Source organism: Cricetulus griseus, chromosome 2 (assembly GCF_003668045.3).
Source record: "Cricetulus griseus strain 17A/GY chromosome 2, alternate assembly CriGri-PICRH-1.0, whole genome shotgun sequence".
NCBI classification, from domain to species: Eukaryota; Metazoa; Chordata; class Mammalia; order Rodentia; family Cricetidae; genus Cricetulus; species Cricetulus griseus.
This window is the reverse complement of record NC_048595.1, coordinates 271,408,158-271,433,476: the sequence shown is the minus strand read 5'-3', so window position 1 is coordinate 271,433,476 and position 25,319 is coordinate 271,408,158. Positions and strand designations below refer to the sequence as shown.

The window sequence follows — 25,319 nt, the reverse complement described above, 5'->3', positions numbered from 1 at the left end:
ATATGACCCAGCAATTCCACTCCCAGGTATGTATACCTGAGAAAGGAAAATGTGTGTCCACACCGAAGCCTGGAGGGAGTGTTTATAACATTGCTCATAACAGTCAGTGAGCAGAAACCTGGATGCTCATTAGCTGAGAGGATCAACACAGTATAGCCTACCCATAACAATGAGATATTATTTAGCCATAAAAAGGAACGGAAGGGCTATTAACATGAAGAAGCCTTGAAAACACGATGAGAGCTACGAAAGATCACAGATTGATTCCTTTCCTCTGAAATATCTAGAATAGGACAGTCTGTAAAAACCACAGGAACAATGGTTGCATGTGGCTAGTATGGGGTTGGGGTGTCATGAGAACCACTGGTGAGACATAATACATTGGTCCAAATAGACTGTGGTGTGTTTGCATGCCCTTCAATATACTAGAAAGCACTGAATACTTACTTCACTACATACTATTATGTTGTATAGAATTTTAGTACTGTTTTGGGGCAGTCTCACTATATAGGTCAGCCGCAGCTGGCCTTGAACTCCTGCTGCTCTTGCCTGACTGCAGTGTGTGCAACCAGTAGACTGGTTTACATGGACAGTTAAAATGTTATTCATGGTCTGATGATGTCAGCGAGGAGCTGGTGGGAACATCGCCTTTTCACTTCAGGACATTTCTTGAGGAAACAGCATAAAAAGGAAACTTACACTGTTTATATAGTGCTTCATATCAAGATATAAAAACTGGACAGCACCTGCTGCCTGTGCTCTTGGCCCTGCAGGTGGTCCTACCAGGTGATCTGAGATCATTAACGTCACATATTGTAAAAACATATCAACGACAAAACAAGTTGTACAGTAGGGGAAAATGGAAAAGTTTGTCTGCCCTTCCTTCCTTCCTTCCTTCCTTCCTTCCTTCCTTCCTTCCTTCCTTCCTTCCTCCCTCCCTCCCTCACTCTCTTCCTTTCAGGCTTTTTGAGGCAGGATTTCTCTGTATACCCCTGGCTGTCCCGGAACTCGATCTATAGACCAGGCTGGCTCAGGGATCCACCTGTCTAGGCCTCCTGAGTGCTGGGATTAAAGCTGTGCGCTCCCTACCATACCTCCACTTGTCTAGTAAATCTTATTCAAGACGCTCTCTTCAGGCTGCTTGCTTACTTTGCTCCTGTCCTGCGGAGGGGCAGACTAGCCCCACTTTGGGGATTGATCCCAAGCTCAAGTTGCAGTGCTGCAATGTGGGTCAACTCAGCGACAGAAACCAAAGGACAAGATTCCTTTTCTGAGCAAACACAGCAATGAGGCCAGTGGGCTCTTTAGTTTAGGGATATTGGACCCAGTCTCCTCAAATTCTTCTTAGCAGAAGGTTTGAGTTAGCTGGGTGTCTCATGACTACGATTTTCCAGGCCCCGGATTCCCGGTTCTAGGTTCAAGCCTCCTAACTCAAACGCTTGAGGGATGGATGAAACAGGCAACTACGTCGGCCCATCTGAAGGACAGGAAGCCACTAGGGAGACACCTAGAAAAACTCTTGAAGCACTCTGAAGAGGTCTTCGGAGTCCCGTCCCGTCCCCCGCCCCCCCCCCACATCCCCCCTCCACTCAGATTCCTAGTTGGCTGCAGAACTCCTGGCCACTGGGTGATTTATTGAGGTCTTTTTCGAGGTTCACCAAAGCGTCCCAGAAGTCTCCGCAGCCTTGCAGGGGAGAAACCAGGAGCACCCAGACAGGCCCCCCGGCATTCCCCGGGAAGCAGGACAGAGACTCCGCAGTTACCGCGGCAGCGCAGGTGAGCAGCCGGATCCGGGCTGGCCTCGCTGTCCCGGCGCCTCCGCCTCCGCGGCGCCCTGTTGTGCCCCACTCGGGCTTGGGGTGCGGGCGGGGACTGGGTCCAGGCGCCCGGGGGCTCGGCTGGGGGCGTGGGCGGCGTCCTGGGAGCTCGGGGACTGCGCGATCGCCCCAGCAGAGTGCGCTGGGGCGCCGGGTGGCCACCGGCCTGGGCGCCGGGCGCGGCGGGCGCGGGAGCCGCAGGTGGTTCCCGGCCGGCTTTTCTCCTCCCCCTTCCCTTTCTCCCGCCGCCCTCCCTCGCGCCCGTGGCGGCGGCACTTCCCCCGCTTCCTCCTCCCTCTCCAATCCGGAGGGAGGGAAGGAGCGGCGGCGCTTTCCTGCCTGCAAACTTCCAGCGGGACCCACTGCGGCCGCCCGGGAACTGCTCCGGAAACTTCCTGCGCCGGGCTGCCCCGGAGCCCTGGAGGAGGCACGTCGCCGCGCGGCACCCGGCTGGGGTCTCCGAGCTGTCCCCGAGCCTCCTCCCCTCCCGGCCTCGTCCCCGCGGCTGCTGCCCCGGGACTCTCCTTTGTGTTGGATGCAGACCCGCGCCCATCGCCCTCGGGGCCCGGCGTGAACGCCGTGATTGCCGGTCCCCCGGCGCCCCGCGTGCCCAGCCATGCCCTTCCACCAACGGAGCGTGGAGCCCGCGCGGCTGCGCCGGCCCGAGGAGGCAGCGGTGGCTCGGGCTGCTGGCGCGCCGCTCTTCCGCTCGCTGGAGCAGGTCAGCTCGCACACTCTGGTCTGCCTGCTTGCCCAGCTGGCCGACCTGTCGCGCTGCGCCGGCGACATCTTCGGGGAGCTCGAGGGCCAGGCAGCCGCGCTGGGTCACCGCACCGCCGAGCTGCACCGCCGCCTCGACGCCCTGCACGCCGCCGCCGCGCGCCTGGACCACCGGCGAGTGAAAATCCGTGAGTGGCTGGTGGCCCCGGGGAGGGCACCGCGGCACCGAGACGCTCGGCCAGCTGCTGCCTCCCGCCCCCTGGCGGCCCAGGCTCAGCTCTCCGGCGTGCTCATGAGCCCATGGGTGTCGGGGGGCAGGGGACGGGGGTCTTGGGTGGGAGGCAGTGCAGGTGGCACGAGTGTGTGGCGAGCCCCGATTCTGGCTTCCTGGAGGTTGCCTGGGTGGAGTGTGCGCCAAGTGTAGCTCTTGGGATGGCTCATCCCATTGCTCTGCAAGGCAAAACGTGATGGGTCCTGTCGGAGAAGTCAAGGGATATATATATAGAATGGTTGAAGCACTACACTTTAGGAGGATGTGTTTGTGGACAGTCTCTGAGGACGTCAGCGAGTGTTGGGGTGGCTTGTCACCGCTGCCAGCTGCCAATTGTACAAGTGGCCTTACCTACCAAAGAAAAGCGTGCTAACTAAAGTCGAGGATTTTTTCCTTTTGGCCTTGAATTTTGTTTCCACCCAGACTGACCCTCAGTTCTTTGTTTTTCTGAGGACCTTGACCTTGAGCTGGGATTCTGTCTTTGTCTGGCCCTCTTCAACCCCCCCCCCCCAAATTAAGCCTATGGCCTGACATAGTAATCTCCAAGTGCCCATTTCATTTCAGCGGCTTTAACTGGCCCTGATGAATGAAGCGACTGGAATTTCCTGCTGGCCCAAACTGAGAAACTTTCAGTGTGATGTCTGGGTGATTTCTCCCGTTTCAGTACGCGAACTCGGTCATAATACTTAGTGCAAAGAGTAAATTGGGGATGGTTGATGGATTGCAGGGTGGGAGGGGAGATACTGGTGTAACAACCCACGCCTAGATTTCAGCAGCTCTGCAAGAAAAATGGCCTCACTTAGAATCACTTCATACGTAATCTGGAGTAGCTTGTTTTCCAGCCTGCTAGAAAACCTGAGTCAGGTTGAACTATCTTGCAGCCTAGGAGCTCGAATTTTCACTATTTTAAACTTACTACATGCTGCTGAAATGAGTCTTTCTAGGTTATATATTTATCATATGGTTGGTTTACATTTTTTGGTCAGCTCGATTTATGTTGTGCTAAAAACACATCCTTATAAGCTGTGGACCCAGGAGAGTAGGAGGGGATGAGAAGGTCAGAGCGTCAAAGTGACCTAATAGTTTGTTGGGGACATAATCAGATATATTTAGTTCATGTGAATGGAGACCTCGTACATAAGGATATGGTGTCACTGTCAACCTGGTAATCCTGTTTGTTTCTGTGTCCTTTTCGTGCAGGGTGTGTAACTGGGTGGATGAGAATTTCATCCTTGATATGCAATGTAGTGAGGCATATCTAGCTGCTGGGTGAACAAATCTAAGGGAAGTAAACAAAACAAAGGGGACACACTGTAGTGCATGGAATGGAGTGTTGCCCCATTCTGCAACTACCAAACACGGCTAGTTACAATTTTTAAACTAAAATGTAGAAAAATAAACAACATTCCTTGATATTAAAACTTTCTTTGCTAGTTTTGTTTTGCATTTAAATATATTTCCTCCTCTGCCTTCTCCCCATTCCACACGTCCTTCTTATTTTAGATAGTTTCATGTAGTCCAGACTGGCCTTGAACCTGCTGTGTAGCTAAGACAGGCCTTGAGCTCTACACCATCCCATCTCCAATTCCAAGTGCTGTTACATGCAAAGATGTCACCTCCAGCTCCCCCTCCCACTTTCTTTGAATATGTGTGCATTCCAATAAACTATACTGCCCTGAATTCTCTCTAAAGTTGTTCTTGGAGTGACTGAAGTAATTCTTTTCAGAGTTTTAATGAGCTTGTTATCTTAAATGGCTTTAATTTTGGTCATGAGAGAAGGCTTTGACAATAATAATTACTCCTGAAACCATAGGTGTGCATACACATAGAAAGATGAGTTATTAAACACGTTATTAGATTTGGCCCTATCTTTGCACACAACTTTTTTGTATGCTAATAAGCATACAAGTCAAGGCTGGGCAGTGGTGGCACACACCTTTGATCCCAGCACTCGAGAGGCAGAACTGTATGAGTTCAAGGCTGTCATGGTCTACAGATCGAGTTCCAGGACAGCCAGAGCTGCTAGAAAACCCTCTCTCGAAAAACAAACAAACAAACAAACAAAAACCCAAATAATTAAGAAAGGAAAAGAAAAGATCTAATAAGCAGCAAGTCACCTATACATTCATCCTATTTAGCATCTGCAGGATTCTTTGAAAACAATGCCTTGTCTAACACAGTGGCTCATACCTGCAATTCCAGTGTGTGGAGGGTGGCTGGCTGGCTTTGAGCTCTGAGCCCTATGATTAAAGGTGTGCATCACCTGTCCTTGAACTTAGAGTGCTGGGGTAAAGGTGTGCACCACTATGCCTGACATTTTGGTCCTTTTAAAGCAGGTCTTCCAAGTCACAACCTCCATTGTGGACCTTTGCACTGGGAATTGCCTATAGATGCCTCTGATTTCATGAACCCATAACCAGAGACGAAATCCAGCTCAAAAGACTTGAAGCCATTTGTCCTGGCTGAGGGCTAGAGCTCGTACCTTTGATTGGCCTGCCTGTTGTCCAGTGTGTGTGTATAATTTCCCTCCAGGAGTGTTTGGAAATAATAATCAAAGCATAGACACATTCGGTGAATGGTTTGGGTTGCCTATGAACATTAATTTCTTCTTTCTGGTAAGACAAGCCAGTCCATTCATGGCTGCCAGTGTCTGTCGTCATGTGAGATACCAGTGGAACAATTTGAACAGGGACTGCTTGGAACACTAGGTCAGCATGTTAGGCCCATGGGCCAGTCCTGCTGGCCCCAGGGACTATGCGGAGTATTACTTCAGGCTTGCCATTCTTCAGATGTCATAGGTACAAAGTCATACAAAACTTAATTTAGGAAAAGTACATATTACTGTTATTCCCATGCCCAGGGAGGACTCTTGATGAGTCCATGTTGGGCAAAGTGGTCCCACAAATCCAGTATGGACCTTGTGATGATTATTCTTGGTTGCCAACTTGACTTCGTCTGGAATTAACTAAAACCCAAACCTCTGGGTACACCTGTGAGAGTTTTTTTTTTTTTCTTAAATTATTTGAAGTGGGAAGACCCACTTTTAATTCAGATCTTTGAAGGTGGAAGATCTGCCTTTAATCTGGGCCATACTTCTTGTGACAGCCTGTATAAAGGACATGGGAGAAGGACGCTCTCTCTCTCTCTCTTTGCCTGCTTGTCCTCACTCTCACTGGCAAGTCTGCTCTCTCACTGGCATTAGAGCTGCTTCTTTGTAATCCGGCATACACTACACACCAGCTGAGACGTCTAGCTTCATGGACTGAACAACTACTAGATCCCTGGACTTTCTGTGGGTAAACAGCCATTGTTAGACTAGCTGGAACACAGTTCAGACATCATTCTAGTAAATCCTGTGTGTGTGTGTGTGTGTGTGTGTGTGTGTGTGTGTGTGTGTGTGTGTGTTCATTCTATCAGTTCTGTCTCTCAAGAACCCCGAAATAATGCAAACTTTAACACTGCATTTACAAGGGACTGAAGTTGAGTCTTTTACATCTACTTCCTTCAGCCATCCAGCAAGCTGCTCGTCAAAGATGGGGCAGCACTATTTTTTTTTCTTTTATAGTACAGTGACTAGAGTATATTTACATTTTAAAATGGCATGTAACGTGTGTGTGTGTGTGTGTGTGTGTGTGTGTGTGTGTGTGTGTGTGTGTGTGTGTGTGTTTCTGTGTACACATGCCACAGCACATGTGAGGAAGTCTGAGGACAACTTACTGGAGTGTTTTCTCCTTCCACCTTGTGGGACCCAGAGATCAAACTCAAGTCTCCTTTATTCACTGAACCATTTCATTGGCTCTGTTTCTGTGACAGTAAAACTTAGTTTTGCTGCTGACGAAATACGGCTTTATTGGAAATAGTAACAACAGACAGAAATATGAATAGTTATATCTGGGCTCTGTTAGCAATCAGGAAGCGTTACTGTGCAGAGGTCAACAGATACTCAAAGGAGTGGCTATGCTTATTAAGGTCTGTGGAAGTGTGTTCCCCACTCCCCTACTTGAGGTTTGACTCAGGGCATGTTAGGAAATGTTTTACCACTGTGCTGTATCCGCAGACCCCCTTTTTTATTTTTAAATTCTGAGACAGGATTTTTACAGGTTGTCCATGGCCCTGACTCACTTTGAGGCCCAGACAGCCTTTGAACTATTCTCCTGCCTCAGACTTCCAAGTAGCTGGAATTATGGGCCTGTGGCTTTGCCTCAAAAATAGTTTTACTGGGACACAATTCTCACTGGATTCGCCCATTTACAGTGTATAGGCCAGTGGGTTTTGTGAATTCAGAGACGTGTGGCATGACCACAGTCTATTTTGTCACATTTCCATGGTCCTGAAAGAACCCCATCACTGGGAGTCGTTTTCCGTTTCCTCTTGACCTTCCTTACCTCCAGGCCACTGCATATATACTTTCTGCCTCTGTAGATTGACTGCTCAGAGCATCCCAGACAAGTGTCCTCATGCTATCTGTGGTCTTTGTCCAGCTTCCTTTAAGAATCACAGTGTTTCCCAGGTTCACCATTTGCTGCTTCCCATAACTAACCATCACACTCCTGTGAAGTCTAAGGTGTATTAAAAACCCGTCATTCAGATTTCTTATGTGATTCCAAAACTACATGAAATAGAAAGACAAGGCTGTATTTTCAAGTCCATTTTATGGATGAGGAAATGCAAGTCCTAGGGGCTAGTAAAGGGTGTTAATAAACAGGACAAAGTGAGGAATCTCATGATTTCTGCTCTGAGCTCTTTTCAGTTTGTCTTAAAAGTCCTTATTGGGTCAGGGAATGTAGCTCAGTGGTGGCTTGCTTGCCCAGCAAGCATGAAGTCCTGGGTTTAGTCCCCAACACTTAATGTAGTGGTATTCAGTCTGAAATCCAGCCCTTGGAAGAGAGAAGAAGGAAAATCAGAAATCGAAGTGCAGTCTAGGCTACATAGTGAGTTTGAGGCCAGCCTGGGCTACCTGAAACCCTGTATCAACAACAAAAACAACTTCTTGTGTAAATATGAAGTCCTGTTTAAAGAGGGTAGAAAAAGGCAATTTGTTAGCATTTTAAAGTAATAGTTCTAGAATGACAGTTCTTCCCGCCACCTTTAGATTCCAGAAACACTGAGAAGGGTTTGCTGTACTACCTAATTAAGCCCTAGGACATCCTTTACACTGTGGTGTGTACCTCGCCTGTGCGCTCATACACAGCAGGCCTGGTAGGCTCTCTCCTCTAATTTTTAGATTTAAGATGAATGGTGTTGAAGATGGATGGCTAGGTGGGGGTGCAGCCCATTTAGCATGCATAGCTTGTTGGCAGAAAGATTGTTTAGGTATCGTCTTTGCGTAAACAGGTCTAAGAATTGGTAGACAGTGTGGACTAGTGCTTGAGCACAGTGTTCTAGGTGGTAGTTGCATCATCCCATTCTCGAATGACCGTCATCCTCTGACCTAACCAGCAGCTGGTTGATGTAAGCGTGACTGTCTTTCCTTCTTCCTCAGAATGAATCTCTGCAGTGTGTGTGGCTATGTACTAAAGACATTGGAGACAAGACACAATGGAGATGTTGACTTTACTGAACTTCTAAGAACTTCAAGGTGCTGCCTCACCCTTAAATGTCTATCTGGTAAACTTGGCACAAGTCTTACTTTCATTGCAGCATACCACACACTAGAGATGTGGTGGTGGAAATATAGTCTCCACCCACCTTTATCTGAGGAGAGAGTTTTTAAATTTATTAACAGAAACCAACAGCAGCCGAGTGGGCAGATTGTGCCATTAGGTTAAACAGCCTGTGTAAGATCAAGAAATTTTTTTCCTACATGTCCACCCTTAAGAACTGCTGCTTATGCTTGGTGTGGTGGCACATGCCTTTAATTCCAACATTTGGGAGGCAAAGGCTGGCAGATTTCTGTGAGTTCAAGGCCTGCCTGGCCTACATAGTGAGTTTCAGGACAGCCAGGCCTACATAGAGAGACTCTCAAAAATAAATAATAAGAATTGCCTGCCTAGTCTAATAGTACACACCTGATGATGGCAGTGATGAAGAGGCTGGAAGATAAGGGAGTTCAAGGCTAGCCTGGGCTATATAAGACCCTGTCTCAGTAGAAGAGGAGGAAGAAAAGGAGGAAGGATTCTTTTTTTTTCTTAAGTTTATTTATCTTTATTTTATGTGCATTAGTGTTCTTCCATGGGTGTCCAGTCCTCTGGAACTGGAATTACAGACAGTTGTGAGCTGCCATGTGGATGCTAGGAATTGAACCCGGGTCCTCTGGAAGAGCAGTCAATGCTCTTAACCACTGAGCCATCTCTCCAGCCCCTCTTTTTAGATTCTTTTTTTTTTTAAGATTTTATTTATTATGTATACAACATTCTGCTTCCATGTATATCTGCACACCAGAAGAGGGCACCAGATTTCATAATGGATGGTTGTGAGCCACCATGTGGTTGCCGGGAATTGAACTCAGGACCTCTGGAAGAGCAGTTAGTGCTCTTAACCACTGAGCCATCTCTTCAGCCCCTCTTTTTAGATTCTTAAGCTAAAATATTAAGTATTCATGATTAGAAAGACTATTTCTATCAGTATTTCTTTTATTTGTTTTTATTTGCAGTGTGAGGAAGAAGGGCCTTCTGAGTTTCATTCCCCATCTCAGGATGTATTTTATTCGCTAGTTGGCATGAGGATGTGTGGATATTCACATGCCCAGGAGTTAGTCATTTTCTAAACATTAGGCAGGTACTTGTTTCAAGTTCCTTAGAGTTCTGCCCATAGCATACTCAGGCTTTCTTCCCCAGATTTGAAAAGTGCCAGGGTCATTATGGAAAGAGCCCTGTGTTTAAATGCATTTGCTATATGCCCAGATTAGTAAAAAGGGAGTTAAGTTTTGAATTAGGAGGGTGTATCCTTTGTTGCAAGATTAAAGTCTACTCATTGATTCATGGAACACAAAGCCTCCTATGTTGACATAGTGTGATGATGTAGAGAAAAATCTCATGTTAATTAATTTCATCTGTATGTATTGTTTTAAGATGGGAAGTAATAAATGAAGAAATTTTAAACATTAATTTAAAACTTTTTAATTTTTGAGACAGTGTTTCTCTGTGTAGCCTTGGCTGTCCTAGAACTCACTCTGTAGACCAAGCTGGCCTCAAAACTTATGGAGCTCTATCTGCCTCTGCCTCCCAATTTCTGGGATTAAAGACATATGCCACCATGGCCTGGCTTTATTTATAATTTTGAAGTAAGTGTGTGTGTGTGTGTGTGTGTGTGTGTGTGTGTGTGTGTGTGTGTGTGTATGCATGCACATGAGTGAAGCACCCATGGAAACCAGAGGCATCAGATACTCAAGTTGAAGTTATAGAGAGCTGTGAACCACCTTATGTGAAAGCTAGGAACTGAGCCATCTCTCCAGCTCTTGGGGAAAAATGTAATAATAAAGGAAATATTTGAGTTTCTTAATATTTTGGAAGAAGATTTTAAAGCAGAAAACTAAGGCACTATATTCCTTTTGCTTTATTTAAACATCTTTTTTTTAAAGAAAATGGTTTTTAATTTAATTCATTCATATGTATTGTGTGTGTCTGTCACATATATGTGGGTACCTGCAGAGTCCAGAAGTCTTGGATGCCCTGGAACTGGAATTATGAGTGATTGTGAGCCACCTGACACAGGTGTTGGGAATGAACCTTCAGTCCTTTGGAAGAACAGTCATTTTTTACAGTCTTTAAAGGCCTTTAAAATTATTTACTGGGTGAGGTGGCATACTGACAGTCTTAGCACATCAGAGGCTGAGTCAAGGGAATCCCTGCATATTTAGAGCCAGCCAGCCTTGTTCCAGAATGAGACCTTGTTTCAGAAACTTTTTCATATATCCGAGGCTGGCATCAAGCTCTGTAGGTGGCAGATGACCTTGAGCTTCTTGATTTTCATGCTTCCACTTCCCAAGTGCTGGAATTACAGCCCGTGCCATTATACATAGTTTTATTTGACATTGGGATTGAACCCAAGGCTTGGTGCATGCCAGACTAATCCTCTGCCAACTTGGCTACTTCATTATCCTCCCCCTCCCACCAAAAAGTCAAATTTTAGGTAAAATATAAGATGTCTTGCAACTAACACAGAGGCCTAGGAACTTGCTTATTTAATTTTGTTTTTGCTCAAGGTGGTTTACACCCTGGCACAAATGAATTCTGCAGAAATTGAAATTCAAAATTAACAAAAGTGTGCTGATGGCGTGCCAATTTCTGTGTACTGCTTTCATTTGTGTTCTCTCTCTCTCTCTCTCTCTCTCTCTCTCTCTCTCTCTCTCTCTCTCTCTCTCTCTCTCATCCCCTCACTCTTTCCCCACCACATTTCCTTTGTGACAGGATCTCAAGTAGTTTAGACTGGCCTAGAATTCTTGATCCTCCTGCCTTGATTCCCACAGGCTGGGATTTCAGGCATGCACTACCATGCCTGGCTCCTGGTGGTCCATGTTTCTTACAGTGTTCACCGTGGCAGTGTTTTGGAAAAATGTGGATGGTGAGTTGGAACTTGTCTTTCAGTGAACTCCCAAGGGAAGGGCATGGAGGTCCCAGACTTCATGAAATAGTGACATGTTCCCACAAAAGGAGGAAACAGAGGCTAAAGGGCTCATGAAAGAAAGAGGACAGCCACATGAAGGGCTGGCAGCCTAGACTGAGGCTGAACCCATATGAGACACAGGAAATCCAGCCCCTTCAGGCGGGGTGCATCTTGAGTCAGGCTGCTCTAACATTGTGTGGTACATTCTCAATACTACCTGAGCCAACTGCAAATGATGACATTCCTTCTTCAGAGAAGCGGAGAAATAAATGTGTCTAAACCAGTAGAACGCTTGCTCTGCATGCTGCAGGCATAGTGATGGAAGGCTATACAATTCCAGTACTTGAGAGGTAGAGGTAGGAAGATGAGGAATTCAAGGCTACCGTTATAAAGGGTTAAAGGCCAGCCTGGATAACAAAAGACCCTATTTAAAAAAGAAAAGGTCCATCATATATTTTGAAGTAAAAAAAAAAAAATCACAAAGTCTGAATAGGTGTGGTAGCATAATCTGAGCCACATAGAAAGACTCTGTCTTTAAAAAAAAAGGCTTTTGGGCTTTTAAAAAATACACATGTATGTATGTATGTATGTATGTATGTATGTATGTATGTATGTATGTGTGTATGTAGGTGTGTGTGCATGTATGCATTTGTGTGTGTGAGCGCACACCAAATACACACGTGCGAGTTCAATCTGCAGGAGCCTGTTGTCTCCTTCTGCCATGAGTTCCAGTTCCAGAGCTCTGGTCACGATGTTTGGGCAGCAAGTACTTTCACCCGCTAAATCATCTCGCTGTCCACCTGGCCCCCAGACCCAGTAAAGTACTAGCAGATGGGCATATGTGAGACCGGTATGCACCATTTAGTGAGAACCCTGGTTCACAGTTGACATTCCACATTTGCTGCTTTTGCCTTGATGACAGGACAACTGAGGTGGCACCTATGTGCACATTCATTTCCCTGTGTCACCACTGATAGTTGGTCCGGGAGGCTGGGTTACTGTCACTTGGAAGATGAGAGCTGACCAAATCCAGAGGAGAACTGCTGGGAGAAATAAATGTGAAAATGTTACCGACTGGAAATCAAAACATCCTGCACAGCTTCTGGAAGCATCTGCAGTCCCTGACAGGAATGGGGGTAGGGCTTGTTTTCTGTCTTACACAAGCTTGAGCTTGGGGGCTGGGACTGGCAGCCCTTCTCCTGGGACCCTCGTGTGGATGTCCCATTTCTTTCTCAGGCTCTTTCTCCTCCATTTCCTCTCATTGTGGGAACTGGGAAGCCGTCTCAGTTCCCACTGAGCTTCCTAGCTGTGGAAGAACCCCCTCCCTGGAACCCTTTCTGCCTGGGTGGTGGCTGGTCCTGAGTCCTCTGCCCAAGCTCCATTCCCTGGGTAGTGGCTGGTCCTGAGTCCTCTGCCCAAGCTCCATTCCCTGGTTCCACTCGGCACTTGTTTGCTGCTCAGCCCCCTGCTCTTCTGGAGCCTTTTGGAGCCACAAGGACCATTTCATTCATCTCCTTGTTTCTCACAGGGTCTGAGTCATAAGCAATCACCCGGGCTCTGTTAAAAAACAGATTCTCAGACCCCGCCTCTGGAGATTCTGAATCAGAGGCTGGGTTGAGGCCAGGAACAGCCTGGGCCAACAAGGCCTCCAGGTGATTGTGATAAACCAAGTTTTGGAAATACCAGGCTGTTGTGTATTAGGAATCTGACCAGGTGGTAGAGCAGGTACCCATTCATGGAGTACATTGTCGGGATAGTGCCTTCTGGATCCCACAGTGAATCAGACAGTAGCCCTTTTGTTGTTGTTTTCTGTTTTTGAGTTGGGATCTGGCTAAGTGGCACAGTCTTCCCAGAAACTCAAGATCCTCCTCCCTGCAAGTGCAAGTCTTATACTAGTTCTAGAAGATCTGCTCTGAATTAGAAATGGCCATTTTTAGGGGACACTTGCCTCAAAAGACCTGTTGTAAGTTGTGGGATAGTGGTACTCCCTCAAATACAAAGTTGTGACTTGAAACATTTGGAATGTATCTTCTAAAAATTATGTTTTAAAAACAAGCAGAAGCCAGGTGCCTTGGCACATACCTGTAACCCTGGAATCTGGGAGATAGAGCCGGAGGACCAGGGCTTCAAGGATATCCTGCACTGTTAGAGACCTTTTCAAGAACAAGACAAACCCACCAGAAGACAAATAGAACCTCTCTGGTATGAGACACCCCCACCCCTACCCCCAGGAGTGGTGGTGATTTTGTCATTTACTCTGGATTGCTTTCGCAGACATAGAAAGCACCGTTTTCCCACAGGGAAATCTTTTATTATACCTTCCCATTTTCATTGAAAAGTCAGTGTGTTATCAGCCTACAGAGGCTTGTGCTGTGATGAATTTAGGACTCCTCTCTGGCCATGTTAGGCATCTGACTGAGGGTGCAGACTGAGAATGGGAAGAATTGAATTAAGTAGGCTCTGGTATTTGTAATAGGATTATGCCTGATCACACGAGTCATGGTTGAGGTGGAAGTTTTCCCGAGGATGCTCCCAGCTGACCATCTGGCTGCTGGACTATATACTGATGAGGAAACCAGCCTGTGTTTCTCAGGATATCCGTTGTACTAATTAATCAGCTGGTTGACTCTGGAGCAACGGGCTGCATTCATTACCTCTACTTGACATGAGCGCTGAGGTTTCTGGAGATCAGTGTGCAGCTCGGATAGACATAGCATGAATTTTCATTGAGTTTATAGAGTAAGCAGCACATTACAGTGTCCAACAAATATACTTGAAAGGGCATTTGGAGGGAAGTATCTCTGCCTCGTCCATCCAGCCCTTTGCCAGATCTACATTCATTGCTTTTTCTGTATCTTTCCACGACTTCTTCCCACAAATAGAGAACCGTTCTCATGTTTTCCCTCTGCTTTCCAGGCACAGAATTTCAGGGTTTGCCCTATCAGCTTCACAGTTCTTCTATGTGTCTTTTAGTGGGTTTCTAAAAAATTAACTACTTGTAAATCATATTTGTGAATTCCAGATTCAATTGTTAGCCAACTGAATTGGGGAAAAATAAGATAAAATTCAGATAGATTGCTAAATTCCTTATTAAAATTTTAAAAATTGTTAATGCTTTGGTTTTTAGGTCTATTTAAACACGAGCTTCGGAAGAGAAGATTGAGCATTTCCAGCATTTAGAAAGGCTATGGAGGGAGGGGGAAGGGACTGACTGGGTTAATAGCTTTCCAGCATGCCTTTTATCTGCATATCCCGATGAGGAGCGTGAGTTTCTTGTGTGGGATGGAGTAATAGTGATGTAGGAGTTGCATTTGGATTTGCTGTGGTGGATTTTACTATGAGACAGCGAGCTGGAGTTTGAAACATAAATGTAATGGCTCACGAGGTCTGCCTGTGTCTTAGGTGGCAACTGTGTTGACCGTGACTCATGGCAGACATTGGAAGCAAGCAGCTGTGGTCTGTCGTGGAGTTACTTTTCTTTAGTTGTTAACCTGAGATCAAACCTAAGATCAAAAGTTTGTGCTGACTTTGTACAGAAGTGGCTGGCGAAAACAGTATCAGGGTGGGGCACTTTAATCCCAGGACCCGGTAGGCAGAGGTCGGCAGGTCTCTGAGTTCCAGGACAGCCAGGGCTACACAGAGAAAACCTGTCATGAAAAACCAAAACAATAAACAAACAAACAAAAACATTATCAACAAGTGTGGACTGAGAAGCAACTTGGGGTTACACAGCCTACTTTTTGTAAATGAAAATTGAGGTCAGCTATGATGGGCCCAACCTTAAGGAATCTGATGCAGGAGGATCATGATTTGGAGGTCATATTGACCTATATGGTGAGATTGTGTCTCAAAAAAATAGACAAAGTTAATGTAAAAGTTTTTGGTGTTTGGAAGCACATTTCTGATTTGAATATATTAATGTATATTCACCCTAAATTTCAATTCAATTAAACAGAAGAAACAAAGAATACAAAAAAATGACATTGGAGAATATTGCTGTTTGTGCACACACATATGTACATGTCTTCATATTTATTGAAGTGTAGCTATTGGTAGTATGTATGTATGTATGTATGTATGTATGTATGTATGCATGTGTCTGTCTGTCTGTCTGTCTATCTATCTATGGAATCTAAAACCATGACGTGCTAGACAGCCTATCATGTTCTATCTATGGAATCTAAGGCCTTGGACATGGTAGACATACTATTATGAACATCACCACTGGCCCAATTGGTCATATTTTAAATAAACCCCATTCTCTGTACATAGTTTTCAGTTCTGATTGTTTAACCCCTAGCTTATATTGTAAGAATTTCTTCTTGTCACAAACTCCCAGAGGTTGTCTTAAACAGGAGAGGCTCAGGGGTGCGTTTCTGACAATCTCGTTTTTGCATTGGCTTTTTGGTGTTCTAGGAGCCCATGTGCTCATCCTGGAGTTAGGGAGAAGCTGTGGCTGTCCTGCTGATTTCGGGGATTTCCTTTCCAGGTGCTTGGTTCTTTGTGATCTGATAATTACACTCATGATACGGTGTCTAGAATGATGTGTAACTTGAGAACTATCTGTAGATACTTGCTAAGTCTTGGGATTTATACTGTCTTCTGGAAAAAACCAACAACCATTTTCTATGTCTAGGATCACCTTCTCAGAAGGACAGTACTGTGCCTTTATGGCAGATCACCAGGTGGAGGCGATTGTCAATGGTTGTCTTCTCATTCCTTTGGAGTCCAGTGGAGTACTGTGCCTGTAGGATGAACAGGTTCTAATGTTGCTTCATTTTTCCGGTTATCTTTCTCCTTTTTCCTCACAAAAGGGGACAAACTGAGCCGGGGCTATCTCTGAGTGGGAGGGTGCTTGCCAAACTTTCATAAGGTACTGGGTCAAAAAACAAAACAAACAACAACAACAAAAGGACTAACGGGAAAAAGCAAATAAACATTCTCCTTCTCCCTTCCGCAGAGTGGCAATTAGACATCTTTCTCCAGTTTGCTCACCTTGGTGGGTGCCTCCTTTGTCAACATGTGTGCGTGTTTATTTGTTTTAGTCAAAGAAGATTTTTTTTTTTTTTTTAAAACAGAGGGCTTTCAACTATCTCTTGTCTCCAGCTTTGGGTCTTGTTTTCTTGATAACCTTAGATCTGTTAAGTGCAGAAGAGCTTAGCAGAAAAACTGGGTACAGAGGGATGAGGGTGTGTGTGAGCTAGTTACCATGGTAAAGGATGAAGCTGTGTAAAAGGGTTGGGAGGGATGTCTATCTATCCTATTCGTACTTCATATATAATCTAAATAAATTATTTACAAAGTACAAAGCCCAATTATAATAACGTTAATGTACTATTTTTTTTTTTTTTTTTTTTTTTTGTGTGTGTGTGTGTTTTGAGACAGGGTTTCTCTGTGTAGCTTTGGAGCCTATCCTGGCACTCGCTCTGGAGACCAGGCTGGCCTTGAACTCACAGAAATCCGCCTGCCTCTACCTCCCAAGTGCTGGGATTAAAGGCGTGCACCACCAACGCCCGGCCACATTAATGTATTTTAATGTTTGGAAGGTACCATCTGTAACTAATATCGATAGCGTACCTACTATGTGCCCATTTCATGTAGCTTAACCCCTCCCCCCCCCCCCCCGATTTTTAGTGATGACAAAATGGTGGCACAGAAATGTAAATTTGTCCGAGTGTGACTTGGCTTGTCTGGAGAGCTGAGTTCTTAGCTATGTAATAAGTTTAGACATTTTATTTGCATGCATGTGTCCGGTGGTACCTGTGGGAGACTGACTCCCTTTCCCAAGATGTTCCAGTCTCATACACAAAATGGAACATTTCCCTCCAAAATAACTTTCAGTGGTTGAACTTTTGATCCTCCTGCCTCTGCCTCCCAAGTGCTAGTATCACAGGCTTGCTGTGCCTGGCATTTTTGGTATCTTTAAACAGGGTCTTATTCTATAACCTGGGTAGCCTTCAGTTTAGTGCCTTGTAGCTCTGGCTGGCTTGGAGCTACTGGCGGTCCTCCTGCCTCAACTTCCCAAGTGCTGGGATTAAAGGTATATGCCACTATTCCCAGCTTGTGTTTATTTTCCCCAAACTTGTCAGTTCACTGTGATACTGAAAAACATCTGAGTTTAGCTAGGGCTTAGGAAGTATTTCCCATTTTTCTTTGAATCTTGAAAATTATTGTGCCACTTGCTCAATAACATATGGCCCCGGGGACAAATCAGTAGCCCGTGTGACCAGGCTGTTGTGAATCTACAGAGAGGGAACCAAGTTTGTCTGCTTCTTTGCACTGCTCTGGAAGACAGTCTAGCCTCCAAACACGGAGTCTTTGTTAGTGTTTCCCGTCCTGGCCCCTTTTCCTCTGCCAGGCATTCATGGTCAGGGTCAGAAGACAGGAGTCACAGGAACAAATCCAATTTCAGGCTTGTTTTTGGTTAAGTGATGTGCTAAGGTTAAAAAATTCTCCTCCCTTTTCTCTCCCCAGACTCACTACATTCAAATGCTGGAATTCTGGTTTTACTTGGTAGTTAATGAGTGGAGGGCCAGAAACATTGATAAAACTAGATCTCCAGTGTGTCCCCCCACCCATTCTATCCCCTCCTTTCTCTCCTCTCACTCCCCTTTTTTAGATAGTGTTACCTGTAACCCAGGCTGACCTCAAACTTGCAATATAGCCATGATGACCTTGAACTTCTGATCCTCTTACCTCACCTCTAGAATGCTAAATTACGGGTATATTCCACCATACACAGTTTATGAAGTGCCAGGGATCAAATCCAGCACCTCTCGAATGCTAGGCAAGCACTCTACTAACTGAGTAGTTATAATCCTGCCCGCCCCTCCCCCCCTTATTTTTTTGTTGGTGAGAAATACCACTAACTGCTTGGTTAAGAGGATTATGACCTTGTGTGGCCCTGGAACCAGGGTGTCTGCATCTGTTGGTAGTCTACCAGATCCCACCCACCTCTGATATACTGAATCTGAATCTTGGATCTGGACCCTGCAGGCTTCCTTCCCGCCCACAGCCACCTAGGTGATGTGAGTGTATCCCGGTGTTTGAAAATGGTGTCTGCAGATGGCCCAAGGCTGGAGGATAGAATCACCTTAGAGAGCTCAGCATCCAGACAGCTGTGCTTGGGATAGGCAGTTTCTCAAAGGCGTTGCCCCTCAGTCAGCAGCAGGATATGGGCCTGAGAAGGAACAGTAGGAGTCTTGCTGGACAGTAGGAGGTGCAGCTGGTGGATCTCTCTGTTTCGGCATTAGTAACCTAGCCTCGGGGCTTGCCCTTTAGTCTGGGAGCTAGGGTATTTTCTCTTTTCCCAGGAACTTCAAACAGCAACTCTGAGTGGGGAGGTGATTCAACCCAACCACAGGGCAGGGATGGACTTTTGGAACAAAATCCCAGGAGGGAGGGTTACTGGTTTTGAATACTGAATTCATAAAGCTTCTTTTTGAGGTAGAGATAGTATATTCTAGTGTAACTAGGAAAAAGTAAGAAAGATAAGGGGTGTTTTTTACATATGGATGAGCCAGATATGAATAAACATGAGCCATTTTATAAGTGTGAATTAGTGTGTTGCTTTATTGCTTGTAGTTTTATAACTCAACTTTATATTATAACTTTATTATAACTCAACTTTTCAATTTATTCTTATGTATATTATCTGTCTAGAAATTGTCTCTTAGTGTGGCATAAGCCACTGCAATTTGGGGAGATTAAGGAGAAGTAAAACGGCAAAAGGCATTGGGGAATAGTGATTAAGAATGATATTTATTAGCTGATGATCCTGTGTAAGTGACTCAATATCTCTGTGCTGAATTTTCTCCTCTGTAAAACAGGCATTGGTACCTAATTTTTATCTACATGGGTGCCTGGCCAAAACAATGAAAATGCCAATGAATAGTAAAGATCACCTGTTGCTTTGCTCCAGTTTTATTCCTTGTTCCAGTAGGGTTTTTATTTTGTTTTGTTTTTGAGTGCATTTAAATGTCTAAATTTAGCTGGGCATGGTGGTCCAGGACTCTAATCCCAGCACTTGAGGAGGCAGAGGCAGGTAGACCAGCCTGGTCTACAGAGGGAGTTCGGGACAGCCAGGGCTACACAGAGAAACCCTGTTATGGGGATGGAGAAACTGAAGGCTAGAATGAAGGATTGCACTTAATTATTTGACTCAACTTTCATAATATGGGGTTTAATGTCTGGCTAGTTGAGTTTTCTGGAGACCTGATGGATAGGTCTGGTGTAATTTTGGGGTTCTAGGATTTTTTGTTTGTTTGTTTTTGTTTTTGTTTTTTGAGACAGGGTTTCTCTGTGTAGCTGTGGAGCGTATCCTGGCACTCGCTGTGGAGACCAGGCTGGCCTCCAGGTTCTAGGATTAAAAAAAAAAAAAAAAATGACAATTCAGTTATGAAGGTATAGACCTTAGACTTAAATATTTAGCATATTCTCAAAAAGGCATTTTGATTATGTCTCTGGTAGGGGTTTATTTTTTATGTCACTTTTCCTCTTCTCAGGTTGAGATGACATTGGTGATGAGTTTTTATTTGGAGTGTTCCCATGATTTGGGCTTATTTTATGCAGAAAATGTCTAATTTAGAAACCTGCTAAGTGACAGCACTTAATGTATGAGCTGCTTTGGGCTTCTATTTCCTTCAATAAACCTGAGTATTAGTGTTCCATCACTGTGACAAAATACCTGAGGAAATAAAGTAGCAATCAAGAAAGGTTTATTTGCACTCAGGATTTCAGAGGTTTCGGCCCACTATTGTACAGCCCCACCTCTTTGGTCCTGTGATGATACCCGGGGTGATGAACAGAGAGCACATGATGGTGTAAAGCTGCTTACCTCAGGGTGTCTGGGAATAAGGATGAGAGAAAGGAAGCATCCAGAAGAAAACATGTCCTTCAGAAGGTGTCCCTCTGGGGCTGGGGAGCTGACTCTGTCAGTGGAATGCTTGCTGTGTGAACATGAAGGCCTGAGTTTGGATCCCCAGCACCAAGTAGGAGCTGGGTTGAGACAACACATTTGTAATCCCAGCACTGGGGAGGCGAGGACAGGAGGATCCCTGGAACTCTCTGGCCACATGAGGAAGGGCCAGGTTCACTGGGAGAGCTTGTCTCTAAACATAAGGCCAAGAGCAACTTGAGGAAGACATCTGATGTGGATCTCTGGTTTCCACATGAATGGGCACCAGCGCGCGCGCGCGCGCGCGCGCACACACACACACACACACACACACACACACAAGACACATACACAGACACACATAGACACATAGACACACAGCACACACACAGACACACACACACACACACACACACACACAAGACACATACACAGACACACATAGACACATAGACACACAGCACACACACAGACACACACACACACACACACAAAAGACACATACACAGACACACATAGACACATAGACACACAGCACACACACACACACACACACACACACACACAAAAGACACATACACAGACACACATAGACACATAGACACACAGCACACACACACACACACACACACACACACACACAAGACACATACACAGACACACATAGACACACAGCACACACACAGACACACACACACACACAAGACACATACACAGACACACATAGACACATAGACACACAGCACACACACAGACACACACACACACACACACACACACACACACAAAAGACACATACACAGACACACATAGACACATAGACACACAGCACACACACAGACACACACACACACACACACAAGACACATACACAGACACACACATAGACACACAGCACACACACAGACACACACACACACACACACACACACACAAGACACATACACAGACACACATAGACACATAGACACACAGCACACACACACACACACACACACAGAGTACCTACCTGTCCACATTATGCCCCAACCCCTTCTGATTCCATCACCTTCAGAAAGCACCACCAGGGTGGGCTGAGCCTTGCTCACGGATGTCTTTTCAGAGGCATTCTAGATCCTAACTGTAACATCACCCTGTCCTCACCCACTCCACCCAAGCATATTCGTCATAGTAGCCCAGTCATCATGTAAGAATGTGCACTGGGGAGGCTGAGAGGTGGCTCAGCACTTAAGAGTGCTCACTGGCTGCTCTTCCAGAAGACTCCGGTCAGATTCTTAGCACCCACACGGCACCTCACAACCATCTGTAACTCTGGTTCCAGGGGATTGTATGCTGTCCTCTGTGGACAACTCACCAACAGGATGCACAGATAAACATTTAGGCAAACACCTCTATATGTAAAATAAAATAAGAATTGTTAAAATAAATTTTTCAGTGGGAAAATGACAGGCAGGATGCAACAATGACACCCCCTCCTCCCTAAGTGGTGTGATCAGGGCCTCATTTGGATCAGGCCTCCGGGTTCCATTTTAGAGGGTGGCAGGGGTGTGTGTGTGTTTGTGTGTGTGTGTGTGTGTGTGTGTGTGCATGCACACCTGCACACATGCACATCTTTATGATATAATAGCATATGTGTGGGTACAACTCTTTGAAAGCAGGGAGAGAATCATCTGCCAGGTGCTTGGGTGTGTGGGATTGAGAACATAGGCTTTGTGCTCAGCCGAATCCAGGATTATATAAGAGAACCAGGGCAGGGATGGAAAGTGAGTCTCCTGTGACTGCAGCATCAGTGTGGAGTGATGGGCAGCTCTGTGTCCAGCATTTAGGTCTGAGTGATTGTAATCTAATGGCCATTGAAGTGACTCAGTGGCTTTCTAGGATTGGTGCGATGGCTCCGTGGGTAAAGGTGTCCGCCAGCAGGCCTGATGATCTGAATTCGATGCCCAGGACCCACACTGTGGAGGGAGAGAACCGGCTCCTGAGAGCACACCATGGCATTCGTAGGCTGGCCCGCACTCAGACACGCTGTGCAATGCATCTTAAATAAATATGTTTTCTAGAGGACTTTGCACAGATGAAGGACAACTGTTTCAAAGCTCACTTAAACCAGTCATGGTGCATGCCAATGATCTGAGCATACGGGAGGCTGAGGCAGGAGAATGTCAGTTTGGAGACCAGCCTAGAGTAAGTCATGAGACCCCACCTCAAACAGCAAAAAAGCCTATTTAAGTTTTCTTTTTGTTGACAAAATGATTATTTTTGTGTCTACATAGTTTATCCTTATCTTGAAGCCTATATTTGGTGGTTTATAATTTAGTATCTCTAAAACCTTTTGTCTGCATATAAATTACAAGAAAACATTCATTTGTTTTATGTGGGCATGTATTTATGTTGAATTTTTGCTCAGAGAATGTGGGGTGCAAAACACTGACGAAGCCTTTGGCTCCTACTGTTCGTTCTTTGTAAAAGGAACTGAACTGTTTACAGGTGTTCACAGGATCCAGAGAACTTTGGTAAAGCACATGTCTTTAAATCATGTTGAGCTTGTTAAAAAGGATCCCTGTCAAGTCTCATGTAGCTTTACATGTCAAACATGACTTGGAAATGTTTCCCCCAGTGACTGTGTCTCAACAATTTATGTTCTCCAGAGGGTCACTGGGAACAAATTAGATTCTTGAAGGTCACAGTTTACTTTCAATTTGGCTTTCCAAAGTGAAAATGAACTTCTGGTTTTTTTAAGTTGAAGTTGGAAAAAAGTTGCAACAAAGAGTTTTCGAACTGTGTGGCGATTGTATTAAATGGGACTGGGCTTTGGCATCCCTGCAGCCAGAAATGGGACTCTGACAGTTCTTACTCTTTCTTCTTGTTGTAGCTATAAAAATGGAGAAAGAAAGGGAAGGTAAAATGTGCTGAGTCAGGGAAATTGTTTCAGTCATGTGATTCTTAGCTACATAAATGTCTTTGTGTAAGGGGAGGGACAAAATAAAAAGAGAGGTTTTTTTTTTTTTTTTTCTTTTTTGTTATATATTTCCTGACCCAAGGTATCACTTTGTAGAGCTGTCAGACTTTCTCATTGGTATCATGAGTTCCTCAAAAATTAATTTTGAAGATCATCTGGAGGTGTCACAGAATTTTTGCAGTGCCATTCAAGTCAGGCATTTGGATTCTAGGTGTGGAATGCTGTTTACTCTCCTTTTCTTGCTAATTGATCTAACAGAATATGGAGATAGGAGTTATCTAGAAATAATTTTATTTATTTATTTTTACTATATTAAGCCCTTAAAAAGGAATACAGTTCATCTGGGTTGTGGCAACACACACCTTTATTCCCAGCACTTGGGAGGCAGAGGAAGGGGTATCTCTGAGTTCAAGGCCAGCCTGATCTGCAGCGCAAGTTCCAGGACTGCCAAGGCTATGCAGATAAACCCTGTCTCAAAAACAAAAACAAAAACAATCCCACCAAAACAAAAATAAACAGCAAAGAACAACAAAGACTCATGTTGTCGTCCAAGACGTGGAATTCACTATGTAGCTCAGGCTGGCCTTGAACTTATAGCAATCCTCTTGCCTCAGCCTCCTGAGTGCTGGGATTACAGGTGTGGGCATGTATCTTTGGTGGTATTTTGGGGACTGAACACTCTACCACTGAGTTGTACCCCAGCCCTGAAGTAGTACTTTAAATAGAGCCATATCTGTTTTAGAAAGAATTGGGCTGAATTCCCTGCCAAGTCTCTTTTGTGCAGATATTCTTGTTGTTCTTTAGTAAATACGAGGACTTTCCCCTGGTGCCTGACTCTTATTTGTGGAGGTTTCTGTCTATGATATGTGGATCCTTTGCTTTGGGCCCAAGACAAGGCTGACACTTTGTGGTACAAGAGAGTTGTTCGTCTCCTTGGGGGAGGGGGAGAAGAGGAGGGGATGAAGTTGAAGGGATGAGAGAGGGAGAGACTTAAGAAGTATTCCTCTCAAGTTCTACTTCCTCCAAGTCAGGCCCCACCTCTCATACTTTCCACCACCTCTCAGTAGCCCATTCAAGTATAAATTCATCCATGAGTTAATCCATTGGTTTGGGGGTTCAAAGCCCAACCTATATCATTATTTTGGGGACCAAGCCTTCCATGCATTAGTTATTCGGGGCTATTTCATATCTAAACTACAGCAGTGGATCCCTGCCCCTAGAAGCTTCCTGGGAAAGGTTAGTTGGAATGTAGTTTTGCATGTCTCTTCTCTCCTGTAATTAGCGATTTTGCCAGGCTAAAAACCCCCACTCTTTGTATTTTGGAGATGTCCCTCTGCCAAACTCTTTAATCTTCTTAATCCCAGCACTGCTGTTGAGGAGCCCAGTCCTTGGCACCTGACCCTTTGAGTAGTTCTCTTTTCCCCACTAAAAGCTTTTGTGGTCTGCTCTGTGATCCCCCTGTTGTGAAAAATTTCACACTCTCATCCATTGGAATGCATGTGTGTTTTAATATCTGCTGGTTACTTGATGAGTTGAGTCTATTTGTTTTTCTAAATTCTGAAAAAGTTACTAAGTTAGTTCTTAAATCCCTTCCTTTTCTCTCTCTCTCTCTCTCTCTCTCTCTCTCTCTCTCTCTCTCTCTCTCGGTACCCTGATTTTGTGTTTCAATTGAGTACTTTTGCTGAGATGGCTAGGGGGTCTTTCCTGTCTGTCCCTTGGGAGTAGGGAAGGGGAGGGGCTATTTTGAGATGGAGGCTAGTCTTCTGGATGGGCAGAAAGATAAGGAAGCCTCCTGTTAGTAATGAGGTCATCATAGGCTACAGTGATTCTCCAGAAATGACCTTTGTAATCTTTTTGCTATGAAAACGAGACCTCGATGTCAGCTTCCTAGGAGCGGCTGGGAATCGGGCTAGAGCCTCAGTATGCACAACTCTATTCATTTGATCCTGTATTTTGGTATGTCCCAACTGTGTAATCTCACCCCAGAAAGCCTGTTTTAACATCTTCAGATGATCAACGTCCAAGCTTCTGCCAGGATGGCAATATAGGGTTCAAGCTGTTTCAGCAACTTTGCTGTTGTTCTTAGAGAAAGTGTATCCTATAGCCCAAGCT

At 45.2% G+C, this 25,319-nt stretch overlaps 1 protein-coding gene and 1 long non-coding RNA gene across 4 annotated transcripts in view; one reads left to right on the top strand and one right to left on the bottom strand.

Moving 5' to 3' along the window:
- Nucleotides 1–2,299: 2,299 nt before the first annotated feature.
- Nucleotides 2,300–25,319, top strand: part of Nhsl1 (NHS like 1) — a 225,211-nt gene continuing 202,191 nt past the window's right edge. For all 3 annotated transcript variants that reach the window (XM_035440376.1, XM_035440375.1, XM_035440374.1), the window contains exon 1: nt 2,300–2,725. In XM_035440376.1, coding sequence (XP_035296267.1) covers nt 2,434–2,725 — 292 coding nt within the window. In that variant the 5' untranslated portion in view covers nt 2,300–2,433. The remainder of the gene's footprint in view (nt 2,726–25,319) is intronic.
- On the bottom strand, nt 12,262–21,359 carry LOC118238363. The gene is made up of 3 exons (XR_004768462.1): nt 21,258–21,359; nt 20,189–20,300; nt 12,262–12,392 (listed from the first exon to the last, which is right to left on the bottom strand). It is a non-coding gene; the product is annotated as an uncharacterized LOC118238363 (long non-coding RNA).